This window comes from Lagenorhynchus albirostris, chromosome 2 (assembly GCF_949774975.1).
Source record: "Lagenorhynchus albirostris chromosome 2, mLagAlb1.1, whole genome shotgun sequence".
In the NCBI taxonomy this organism is placed as follows: Eukaryota; Metazoa; Chordata; class Mammalia; order Artiodactyla; family Delphinidae; genus Lagenorhynchus; species Lagenorhynchus albirostris.
Genome location: NC_083096.1, coordinates 153399008 through 153412526, shown reverse-complemented (window position 1 = coordinate 153412526; position 13519 = coordinate 153399008). Strand labels below are relative to the sequence as shown.

Genomic DNA, 13519 nt, shown 5'->3' with positions numbered 1-13519 from the left:
TACTTGCGAAGGGATTTCCCCGTATGCACATTTCAAAGAAAAGAACCCAGAGTAAAGTCAAAGATACTTGGGGTCTTGAAGTAGTTCTTGAGGAGCTTGTGTTTGTTTATTCAGTAGATGTGTTTATTCATAGGTGCTACTGACTGTCTCCGCTAGTGCAAGGCATGTTTCCCTTGAGGATGTGTCAGAAACAAAGATAGTTACATAAGAACTAGGGAGAAAATAGGAGCATGGAAATTTTAGGCTTAAGAAATAATGTGCCTAATAATAATAATATTCAATATACGTGTGAAGAAAGTGAATATGATAATTGTAGAAATAGATTTATTGGGTGCCAGGAATGGTTTCTTGGGGAGAAAAAAGTTTAGTGGTCACTGGGTATATTTATTTCTTATAGTTGTACATACTGTGAGAGCAAGCTTCTTATCAGTGCTAGTCCCAAAAATCTTTAAAAAGTTGGTTTCAGTCCATGAGATAGTCTCAAAAATTACTGCTTTCAGAATATATTCGCTTTACTCCAAGATCTTGGATGGAGATAGAAGCAGCCAGAGCTCTCTTCAGAGCTCAGTGTTCTGTTGAATCTTTTTCTTGGTTGGTGGGACCAGATGGGGTAGGATGCTGCCTAGACTTCAGGTCTCCTCTGCCTTCTTTCTGCAAGACAAAACAGCCACATACTTCTAGCTTACAGAAGTCTGAGGTGTACAAGGAGACACGTTCTAAGCATTTTTATATTTTTGGATTTGTCTAGAGGGAGAGCCTGCATGGCTACTGATCATTGACATTCCCAAGGATTTAAGTTAAGAGCATTCCTAGTCATTTCCATCTTGAATTCTTTATTTGGAACTAGTACATTCATTCTAAATTTAATTGTTTAAAGGGCTTTAAAAATTATTTTATGCTTATAAAGAGATGGAAGAAGATTTCTTACTGCATCTGTTTCCATGCATCTGATGCAGGACTCTTAGGACACGTGTTAAAAATAAAGTAAGGGGCTTCCCTGGTGGCGCAGTGGTTGAGAGTCCGCCTGCCGATGCAGGGGACGTGGGTTCGTGCCCCAGTCCGGGAAGATCCCACATGCCGCGGAGCGGCTAGGCCCCGTGAGCCATGGCCGCTGAGCCTGTGTGTCCGGAGCCTGTGCTCTGCAACGGGAGAGGCCACAACAGTGAGAGGCCCACATATCGCAAAAAAAAATAATAATAATAAAGTAAGTAGTCTAAATTAGAGAGAGAAAGAAGCAAATTGGGTTACTTGTTACAATACGTGAGGGAGATTTGTGTTTTGCTTGGTACTGTGTTTGAGACTATTCAGGCCAGGAGTAGATGTCTTGTGTAGCTCTGAGCAGTGGTTTTGATATGCCATCTGGCATTTATATGATGCTTGGTATTTTTCAAGGCCTTCTAATGTGTCTTTCCCATTTATGTGCTGCAGCTGCCCTGTGAGGTGAAAGAGGCCTCAAGAAGTTAAGTGACAAGTTAGTAGCCAGAGAGCAAGAACCTCCAGGTCCGATACATTTTATTTATGTATTTACCCTGTACTTTACTGCCCCCCACTGTTTGCTGCTGAGTATTCAGAGGTGCTACTGACTGTCCTAGAGACAAGCAAGAGGGAGGATAAAATAGAAAAGAGAGTGATGGAGCAAGGAGAGAGACAACAGAGAAATAAGAGAAGGATGTTTATATGATAGGAGATAGCAGTGCCATTAGCATCTTCTGTGATTGCCACAGAGATTTTGTGAGCAAGTGGATAAAAATGATCTTCTGGGTTAAGGATTTGAGTCAGTGATCCAAGCCGAGACTGCTCATCTCCCTGGACAGTTTGAATATACACATACCTTAAAGCAACAAAAAGTGAGAATGAACGATCTGTACTAAATCAAGAACAGAATTTTAGAGCTTTTGTATTTCCAGCTGCACAATTTACTATATTGTGACCTTGAGCAGGTGACGTAAGATACCCAATCCTCGGCTTTCTTATCTGTAAAATTGGAATGATACTGATATCTTTGGCACTGAGCTGAGTGAAGATCAATTTAGGGTAAAACTCTAAAGCTTTTAAGTTGGCATCTTTGAAACATTCTTCAGAATCACACTTTTCACCTCTCCTGGGCATACATTAACACAGGATCCTGCTAGAAGCTGGGCAAAAGATTGTTCTTAGAGTTTCTGAGTCTCAGAGGGAATCCAGTAAGCAAAATGGCTCTTTGTTTTAGATTACGTTTTAGCTCAGACTTACAGGCACTATTCTTTCTGCAGCTCATGTTAGAATTCTCTTTGAGGCTCAGGGTCTGAAAACCCAGTTACGTACTTGTCATTCTTCCTTCAAGAATTTATTTACTTTCATTAGGTTGGAGTGTCAGAGAGATTAACAAATATTTCTGTGGGGTAGAGAGGGCTGGCCTAGTTTACTCCTAATGGAGGTTGAACAGGTGAGGAAGCAATGTAACAGCTGTGTGATCTAGGGCAAGCTTTTCAAACCTCTGACACTCAGTTTCCCCATCATTATATTATCAGATCCTTTTTTTTTTCTAAAGGGCCAGATAATATTTTCAGCTTGTGGGTCATACAGTTTCTGTTCTAGCACTTCAACTCTACTGTTGTAGCGTGGAAACAGCCATAGACAATGTACGTGAATGGGGGCTGCAGTCTTCCAGGAAAACTGAATTTACAAAAACAGGCTGCACGCCAGATTTGGCCTGTGGCCTGTAGTTTGTGGACCCTTGCTTTAGAATACTTCACTAAAATATTTGGTCTTTTTTCTCCATCATACAAAATACTGATAGTGTTTTGTTGCTGTCATGTATGCCAGTGTATACATGTCATGTAAGCTGAATATCAGTAAAGGCATGAGGAAGAAACTATGTGAAGTAAGATGTTCACATACCATTTCTATTCCACAGGAACAGGTTTTTAAATGTTCTGGTCACGCCTTCCTGTTAAGTTTCATTGCTTATACCAGTTGCTCTGCCTTCCTTTTTTTCCCAGATACACTATAACTATATTATGATCTAGCCCTTGTTTGAAAGATGGTGTTGTAGTAGACAGCAAGGAGAAACATGTTTTGTTTTTGAAGGAAGAGTATCTCTGCTGCCAATTTGAAAATGTATCTTTGTGAGCAGATCTTTAGGGAGAGTAGTATGCAGCCACTTCCAGCCCATAGTCTTTTGGAAAGCATGATTTCTCCTGTAGGCAGTTTGAAAAGGGGCTTCATACTTAACCTTTTGGAGCTCAAGACAGACACACCCTCAAACACTGAACTTGGCATTGTTTGGGATTGGGGAAAGGGATCTACATTATTCATTCTTAGAGTAGTGGGATACTGTGTAATAACCTGCCAGTAAGTATGACCATCTGGAACCCAGTTATGTTTAGAATTTAAGTAGTAAGGTTTCTGGCACTAGGCTTAGTGCTTTCTTGCTTCAGTAGAAACCTTAGATGAGCTTAAATAAAGACTGTTGAGGGACTTCCCTGGCAGTCCAGTAGTTGAGACTCAAGTGCTTCCACTGCAGGGGGCACAGGTTCAATCCTTGGTTGAGGAACTAAGATCCCGCATGCCGTGTGGCACGGCCAAAAAGTTTAAAAAAAGAAAAGAAAGGACTGTTGAACCCTCTTTTCTCTCTAGTCACCCTGCCTTCCCTTGTATTCATTCATTTATTACATCTTCAAGCAGTGAAATGTAGGCTTTCCATACCAGACCACCCCTTCGGCCTTTGGAGTATGTGTTCAGTACACATTGCTTCTGGAATGGCTTAGTGAAGTGACTGGCCCAAGGCCACCAGCTTGTAGGCAGCAGGCCAGTTCACAAACATAGGTCTTTTTATTTCCAGAACATTGTTATTTTTCTCCTGAAATTGTCAATGTAAGGTTGGTTTTATTGTGGAGAACATATGCCTCCTTAAGGCTTGAAATGCTTTTTAGCCATTGTGATTGATAATGGTCCTTATGTCCATCTATATAAACATGAGAACCAGCTTGATGTTGGTGGAATTGTTTTGTTTTAAATTTATTTATTTAAATTTATTTATTTATTTTTGGCTGCGTTGGGTCCTTGTTGCTGCGCGCGGGCTTTCTCTAGTTGCATGGAGCGGGGGCTGCGCTTCTTTGCGGTGCGTGGGCTTCTCGTTGCGGTGGCTTCTTCTTGTGGAGCACGGGCTCTAGGCGTGTGGGCTTCAGTAGTTGTGGCACGTGGGCTCTAGAGCGCAGGCTCAGTAGTTGTGGCGCATGGGCTTAGTTGCTCCGCGGCATGTGGGATCTTCCTGGACTAGGGATCAAACCCGTGTCCCCTGCATTGTCAGGTGGATTCTTAACCACTGAGCCACCAGGGAAGTCCGGAGGAATTGTTTCAGAAATTTTAGTTCTCAAATTTAGTTTTCACTTTTCTTTGTAGTTTGGAAGAATATCTAAAATAACAAGCACAAGTTAGCTTAAATCTTACCCCCTTTCTTCTTATTCATTCATATTAATATTCTTTCTTTATCTTTCATTCCCCATTTGAAATATAACATCCCAACAGTTTTAGCCAATTCAAATAAAGAAGCCTGGAACTAACGTTAATAAATACCTGAGCAGTACTGGAACATAAAATGCAGGTGATAGTGCTGCTAATTGGGCAAAATAAAAAGCATGTCATCTAATGACAGGAAAACACGATCAAAATGCAAGTCAAAAAGGCAAGTGAAGAAGTTAATTTACTTTGAACATAGGGAGATGCTTGATATATGTTAAGTTGGAGACACATAGGAATGATTGAGGACATTCTCAGCCTGAAAGGCCTAAAGGCTGCAAGTTGGATTGGGGTGGTGGTGCATTAAGGTGAAAGATGGTACCAGTGTTTAGATTTGTTTTTCAGTCACAACTGGGCCAAGAGATATTTGCTTGCATTTGACAATGAGAGCATTATTTTTAGGTAAAATTTGACTGCCTGGGATGGGGCAGCTCTAGTGTTTTAATAGGAAGCAGCAATGGGCAAGGATTGAGCTTCATTTTAGGGGAAATTTCTGTGGTCCTTTTTCCTTGAATAGTTGTGATGATAGGGATTTAGGTATTATCTCCCAGCAATATCTATTTGGTTTTAGTTGTTTCAGAGAGCTGTGTTGTGGGTTTAGGCATATTATAATGTAAAGGATTTTTGTAGAGAGAGTGAGGTACATGCCAAGAAATAGAGAGCCAAAACCTAAAGGTGCAGAGTTTTAGAAACTAGGGAATATTGTAGTAAAACCTTATGTTTCTTTGTATTTTATGAGGTTGGTCATTTTGATACATCCTCTTCCATGTCTAGCATATTACTAAGGGAGGATTTGGTGAGAATGGTAACTGGTCGAAAGAAAGAGCTTAAAAGACTTCCAAGGGAATCTTAAAGGAGGAGCACTCTGCTTCTGGGATATTTTGAAAACTCCTTAGGTCTCTTTCTTCAAGAATGATCAAGAGTAACCAGATATTAGAATGACAAATTGTCTACCCCTGAGTGATATGATTGAATCATCCCAAATTGATTGAATCATCCCATTTCCTCCATGATTTTCTCCTTATCCTCCTGGCAGTGACCAAACACAGGTCTCCCCCCTGCCCCTTCTTCTCCTACTTACCTATTGTCATTAATTTTTCAAACTTTGCTAATCTGTCCTGGTCACCTTTCTGAGAAGATTCTGACTTTCAAAAGGTTTACGCTTGGGAACGGTATGCACCCATGTTTCTAGCCTTGCAGTCTGCCTTGCAACTTCCAGGACGTGTGTGTGTGTGCGTGTGTGTGGTGTGTGTGTGTGCGTCCCCTTCCTATCATGCCCTTTTATCTTTTTTAAATATATATATATATTTATTTATTTATTTGGCTGAGCCGGGTCTTAGTTGCGGCACGCCGGATCTTTAGTTGCGGCATGTGGAATCTAGTTCCCTGACCAGGGATCAAATCCAGGCCCCCTGCATGGGGAGCACAGAGACTTAACCACTGGACCACCAGGGAAGTCCCATGCCCTTTTATCTTAAATTCACTTCGGCAAGTCATGTGGATTTCTGATTGTAGTCCTACTTATACTTTCAAGGCCCAGAGAGAACCTCGTTTATTTTGAAACTCCTAGGATAGTTTGCAGTCCCAATAAATCTTATTTCAGGGCCAGGCTTTCCAAGAGGCCTCTTTTCTCAGAAAGGCCATATGCAACAACTCTCTTGCTCCTTCATTCAGAAGTAATTATTTATCAGGCTTTGAGCTAGGTGCTGTGAGGGAATCCAGAGATAAATCATACTCAGGTCCTACCCACAAGCTTATAAATCAGAAGGGGAAATATGGTAAGAAATACATAAATAATGATCATACAAGGTAATGTGGTGAGGGCAGGAAGAAGTACAGATTAAGGGCTCTGAAGGTTTACAGGAAGGAGTGATCACTTGGGGTTATTTAGAGAACACTTGTGGAGAGATGGCCGTTGATTTGAGCATTGCAGAAGTGGCCTTTTCTTGGTGGACTTTGATTCTTCCCATTTTAGTTTTGGAAAGCAAACTGTTTTTAAAACCAGATAAATTAAGAGATAATGGGAGTTGAGATTTCTTATAGCAACAAACATTCAATATTTCATCTGGTCCTTAAGTCTTTATTAAATAGTTAAACAGGCAGTCTTATTCAAGTGTTTATAATCTAATTAATGAACATGAGTAATAAATCTAATATTAATTATGAACTAAATCTGGGAAATTCTATTATGCATTTTTCATAAGAGTCATCTAAGCTAATGTGGCTTGGTCTTACTATATATAAATAGCTTTATCTCATGATAGCGATAGCAATTTAACATGGAATAAAAAGGATCCTGGAATATAAATCTCTTTCTTACTTTTAAATACATACCTTTCTTATCACTCTAGAAGATGAACCTGGCATATTTGCCACGGGTTGTAGATGTTGTAAGTAGGCTACTTCTGTAGCAAAATCAATTCAGTTGCAATTTATGTATTAATTATTAAAATAAGTGATAAAATTAACTAAGGTTACTTTATATTTTTTAACTTGTTTGGTGAGCAAAATTTGTTTATGATTAGGTTTTATTATTTTAATGTTAAGTTTTGCCACAGTCAGAAAATATTGAAAACACCAACTTGTTTTCATAAGATCTGTTGCGTGAGATTTGATCTAATTTTTAAAGCCCCATGTGAAGACTGGATCTGCTTTGGGGAAAGCCTTTTGAATAAAAATACTCACTTTCTAGGAATTTATAGCAACAATTTATGTTCTTCCAAGAGATTTTTAAGATTTATTTATTATTTATTTTTATTTTATTTTTGGCTGTGTCGGGTCTTAGTTGCAGCACGCAGGATCTTTGTTGAAGCATGCGGTATCTTTCGTCTTGATGCCCGGGCTTCTCTCTAATTGTGGCGTGCGGATTTTGTCTTCTCTAGTTGTGGCACGCAGGCTCCAGGGTGTGTGGGCTCTGCAGTTGTGGCGCGTGAGCTCTGTAGTTTGCTGCACGCAGGCTCTAGTTGAGGTGCGCGAGCTCAGTATTTGTGGCGCACGGGCTTAGTTGCCCTGCAGCATGTGGGATCTTAGTTCCCTGACCAGGGATTGAACCTGCATCCTCTGCATTGTAAGGCGGATTCTTTATCACTGGACCACCAGGGAAGTCCCCCAAGAGATATTAAGATAATTAGCTACAAATCATCTCTGTGCAGAGATGCTAGAAAACATGCTCCAAACCATTTTCTCTTTTTCCTCATGAGAGGATCTTCTGTCCCTGATGAAAGTATAGTACCTTTGTTTTTTTGGAGTCAGGAATTTATGAAAAGAGGTTTCTCAATGGAAAAAGCGTAAAAGTTGTAACTCTAAATCGAAAGCTGAAATGATCCTTTGTTCGTAAATTCAACTTAGTGTAAAGAACAGTGAGAGCTGGATGGATGGATGGAAAAGAATGCCTTACCAGTGAGCCGGTTTCTTAGAAGTGTAGCAGGAGGAGCTCATGTTTAAGCTAAATGACTCCTTAGGGGAGTGAGGGAGCTGGGCAGAGCTTGAAGTAGGGCTGTAAGCATCTTTTAGAGGAGGTGGCCTGGGTGGTTCTTAATGCCTTTTTCCCCCCAGTTTTAAACTTCTGTGATGCAGTAAAATGTAAAGGACATTATTACTGACTTGAATTTTTTTTGCCATTATCCATTTATGATTTTCTAATTCAGACAGGCCTCTCAAGTTAAACACTTAACCTTTAATACATTTATCAGTTCCAGATAATTTGTTAACTTCTGTTCTGTAGCCAACCCCCACTCTGACAGTGTGGCTCTGAGCTAGCCAAAGATTCATTCATAATCTATTGACTGCACAGATGTTTGGGAACTGATTGCACCAGCACATCCTTAGTTGGGGCAATTCAAGATTTAAAAGCAGACTGTGTACAGATGGTTTTAAAAATGCTTCTTGAATTGTGTACCTTGGTGATGTTTGTGGGAAGAGATCAGAGGACAATCAAAACTGGTTACCAACTTTCTAAATCTCACGGACCTTTGCACTCAAACTAAACCTACTCATCATTAGCAAGTTATACAGAGATACACTGGCAATTGTGCATCTTCCTCCTTTGACCATAGCAGTTTTCGTGGCAGATTCTGCTAAGATCAGGCATGTACAGGGGTCCCTACAATGAAAGGTTAGATTCTTTTTAAAGTTTTTTTGATAATTATTTTCATTTCTGGAAAGATTTTATTTGCCCCATTTAAAAAGGTTAGAGTCTCACTCTCATCATTGTCATGAGTACCTCGTAAGAATCTATTAATAAAAGTAAATAAATTTCTGTAGATTACCTTGGTTTCTTTGTTCTCAGTACATCTAAGAGAATAGTGTATAGGCCATGTGCATATGGTGATAAGTGAAAATGTCATGGGAGCTGAGTTGAGAGGATCTTACTTGGTTATTTAGGACTCAAGATTTTATCTAGTCATTTCCAACCGTGATTCAACATTCTTCACTTTAATTCCCTCCAGAAACTCCAAGATCATATTGCTTCCTAACACTTAGAGTTCCTGTTGATGTATAGAGCTGCTTGTAGGCCTCCAGCACCAGAAATTGGCTCCAAACCTTTTCCCATTACATCATCAGCCACTAATGTCATTACACCAGAGTGAAATCTGCTTTGAAGATTGTACTCTTGTTTTCCTTTCATTTCTTTCCTCTCATCATTTCCTTTAGAAGAAAAAGGGAAAAAAAAATTAGAGACCTCTAGGACAGTCCCAGGCAAACATTTAAGAGTGAATCAAACATCCTCACAGTCTAAACCTAGATTTATCAGCCTTCATTCCATTCTGCTGATGGAGAATGATGTGCCCAGCATGCATCCACATGAAGCCTGGAAAGTAGCAATTTGGTCATGTGACCCCTGGCTTTGGTGCGTTTCTTTCAGCCCTTCAGAATTAGTTCTTAATGACTTACATAGCTGTCCACCAGCATCCTGTCACTGGCCTGTCAAACCTTTTCAGATAGTTTCCCAGAATAGAAATTCTTAGGACATCACTAAGTTTCTTGCTCTTTGTGTTCAATTAAACTGTTTCTTGGGTGTAAGTATTTGTCAGATAAGCATTTAAGCCATCTGGAGTTTTTTACTTCCCCCCTGTAAATCTTTTAAGACATTACAATGTTATCTATATTTATAGCTGATGTGGAGATCCTTATTCATCTTCCCTCCCCCATCACAAAGCAATTGATTGCAAGTTCTGACTCTCTTTTCTCTGTCCTAAATATAATTCTTCAATGTTTTTCAACCATCTTTAAAGCTTCCAGTTGGTGGTGTGCTTTGTTTGGCTTTGTGCCTGACAGCATGGTTCAGGTAAGGAAAGAACTGGGAAGTGATTTCAGTTCGGAGACTTTGTGCCGTCCACTCAATTACTGGCCTCGACTTTAGTGTTTTTGTGTCCTTTGAGGCAGATTAGCTTGAGATTAGAAAGAATAATAATCATCAGTAGCCCCAAAGAAGTGGGACCACAGTGTCTAAAACAAAAGAATAAACTTGGCTCTTATTTTTTAAGACTTTGGGTTTACATTTCTGTACAGTATTAATCACTGGGGACCCTTAATGTATGTGCTGCAGGCTGTGGCATGGAGTGTGAGAAGCCACATAGAACTTGAAAAACATTGGAGAGAATGGCATTGAAAATTATGGACCAGACTAGGACAACCAAGTGCCTTTTTTTCTTTCCCCTCCGCAAAATAAGACATTAAAAGTCCTTGATTCACATTAGGATTTGAGTTTGGATTTCTAGCAATTTTAGATTTTCTGCTTGGAGCTCCTTGTTAGTCTCTGCAGTATGAGCTGGATAGAAGGGAAAACTTTCCTCCTTATTTTTGGCTAAGACTTAAGCCGGTGTGAAAAACCCCTTCAGCACAATTTTGTATACTTTCTCAGGCTGAGAAATTGAATGAATTAGTGAAAACATCCACAAGGAAAGCTATAAATAACCTGGACAGAAAGTCTGACTTTATTATTTCTAATGTGTCTCATGTATGTGTTTGTTTTTAGTTGTCAAAATGTCCACAGAAGGAGGATTTGGTGGTGCTAGCAGCAGTGATGCCCAGCAAAGCCTACAGTCCTTCTGGCCTCGTGTCATGGAAGAAATCCGGAATTTAACAGTGGTAAGGAAGAATGAGAAACTTTTAAAGAGTGTAAAAGCTTTGAGATGAATAACCAAAACTTAGACTAAAGTGTTTTTAATCTCAGGCACATTTCTAAAAATATAGTTCATTTCTGACCTTTGGATAGGAAAATGAAAATATAATTTACCTTAGGTGAGGTAACTACAAGGGTTTTTTTATATCTTAGTGCCTCTCTTTAGGCATGTGGTTGTATAGTGGATGCTTTGACTTGGAGATACTTTAATGTGAGGCAGATCTTTTAGAGAATGCAGAAAAGCAGAGCTTACTTTCCTCCAGTAGCTGTAGGTCATTTCTTAAGCCTGATTAGTGGCCCTGCCAAATTTCTAGGACCTGGTGAAAACTATTGGGCAGTTTATTCAACAACAAATCTATTGTAAGCAGGCACTCTTTCCAGGTGTCAAAAGATACACTTAGATTGGGGTTACTTAACAGCCTTACTGACATTTTGGGCCAGATAATTCTTTGTTTTGAGGGGCTCTTCTGTGCATTGTACGGTGTTTAGCAGCATCTCTGGCCTTTAATCAGTAGATGCCAGCCAGTAGCACTCCCCTTCCAGTTGTGACAACCAAAAATTTTGCTAGACATTGGCAAATGTTCCCTGGGGGGCCAAAATCATCCCCTGTTGAGAACCTCTGACATAGAAGAATCAAATAAAACCCTGGCTCTTGAGGGGCTTACAATGTAGTAATTACAACCAGAGTCATTTATTTGATAAGTATTTATTAAACAGTTACTGAGTCAGGCACAGTGATGAATCTGAAGCAATAAAAGTCAGAGTATGGTGTCATATCCTTAATGAAGAATGCTCCATTTGGTGTCATTTCAGCAAATGCTGAAGGAGCTCTCTGTGTTAGATGTGTCATTCCTGCCCTGAAGGTATCAATATTAGCATCCTGGCAGAGCAAACACTGGATTCCTTCTTGATGTAGAACTCATGTTGCAATTTCTTAGAGCTTTGGTCCGTAACCTCTAACATAACGTAGTCAGTTTATTTGTTCACTCGACAAATACTTATGCACCTACTATGGCTATGCTAGTTACTGTGGATCCAATTGTGAACCAGACAGACGGAATCATTGCACTCACAGAACATGTATTCTGGTGGGAGAGACAGACTATAAACAGGTAATGAATGAATAAAATAAACAAAATAACTTACTGTGATAAATGCCCACTTGACTTCAGGGGTAGAGAAACTAATTTATATTCTGAATGTACTTGTGGGTCACGTTTGTTTGTATGGGGGATTTTCAGCAGTTGAACTTGGCTTGAGCTTTCTCGGAGTGGCCTGTGTTCACAGGTGGATTTCCACTGAGAAATCATTCTTTCTCTTCTGCAGTCTAAAGGTGGTAGTTATCTGTACTATCTTAGATATAAAACAGAAGGAAGGAAAAAAATGAAATTATAAAGTCAAAAGTGGGGTATTTTGTGCATGTTTTGAGGGGATAATCTCATGGTTAAGCTTATCAGGTTTTAGTGCTGGAATCAGCCTGGTGTAAAACTAGTGCCCTCCTGGGGTATGGTGGGACTAGGCCAGTGCAGCAAGTCTGTCCTCCAGCTTGAACGCAGAAAAAATCCAGGATCAGGTGAGCGGTCACATAAACTGTGGAAGTTCAAATTCAGCACCTAGCTTTTCTGTATTTTGTTGGACTTTGATTTTTTTTTAATTGTGGTAAAACGACACAGTGAAATTTACCATCTTAACCATTTAAAAATGTACAGTTCAGTAGTGTATTTACATTGTTGTGAAACAGATATCCAGGACTTTTTCATCTTGCAGAACTGAAACTTTATAGCCATAAAACAACCACCACCCGCTTTTCCCTCTCCCCAGCCCTTGGTAATCACCATTCTACTTTCTGTTTCTATGAGCACTCTAAGTACCTCACATAAGTGGACCCATACAGTATTTGTCTTTTTGTGCCTGGCTTATTTCACTTAGCATAATGTTTTCAAGGTTCATCCATGTTGTAGCATGTGACAGGATTTCTTTCCTTATTCAGGCTGAATAATATTTCCTGTGTATGTGTACATACCACACTTTGTTTATCCATTCATCTGTCAGTGGGCATTTGGGTTGCTTTCATTTCTTGCCTATAGTGAATAATGCTGCAGTGAACAGGAATGTGGGCTTTGATTTTTATCCTACTTGGTTTAATTTTCAAGTTTGATTGACATCAGAGCAGATCGTGGTGTTGACCAACTTTTTGTCGCTAGACAGCTAGTCCTTCAGAGGTTAAAAATGGATTTGGGACTTCCCTGGTGGCTCAGTGGTTAAGAATCTACCTGCCAATGCAGGGGACATGGGTTCGATCCCTGGTCCAGGAAGATCCCACATGCCGTGGAGCAGATAAGCCTGTGCGCCACAACTAGAGCCTGCGCTCTAGAGCCTGCAAGCCACAGCTACTGAAGCCCGTGCACTTAGAGCCCATGCTCTGCAACAAGTGAAGCCAACCGCAATGAAAAGCCCATGCACCACAATGAAGAGTAGCTCCTCCACCACTCGCCGCAACTAGAGAAAGCCCGCATACAGCAATGAAGACCCAATGCAGCCAAAAATAAATAAATAAATAAATTTATTTTTTTAAAAAGTGGGTTACTTCGAGGAATTCACTTGTAGTTCAAGTTTTATGAGTAAGGAGAAAGAAGATCAAGGAGGAAAGTCTTCTTTAATCATTCTCCTATTGATGGCTAACTAAAAATTTCCTCCTGTGTACCCCTGAGAAAAGACTCCTAGACTGCTACCATCGTATCTCTTACATCAGATGCTTAGAATGATGTTTGGCATAAAATAGGTGCACGTTAAATATTTGAATGAATCAGATTCCTCCGCTTCAGAGTTAGTATGAAGCAACATAGTGCCAAGTTTGAGTGAGAATGCAATCCAATAAAGTCCCTTTGTAAAACT

At 39.9% G+C, this 13519-nt stretch overlaps 1 protein-coding gene across 5 annotated transcripts in view; it reads left to right on the top strand.

The window, feature by feature from the left end:
• Positions 1-13519, top strand: part of NFYC (nuclear transcription factor Y subunit gamma) — a 63037-nt gene that overhangs the window by 22589 nt on the left and 26929 nt on the right. For all 5 annotated transcript variants that reach the window (XM_060140398.1, XM_060140399.1, XM_060140402.1 and 2 more), the window contains exon 2: positions 10478-10590. In XM_060140398.1, coding sequence (XP_059996381.1) covers positions 10486-10590 — 105 coding nt within the window. In that variant the 5' untranslated portion in view covers positions 10478-10485. The remainder of the gene's footprint in view (positions 1-10477; positions 10591-13519) is intronic.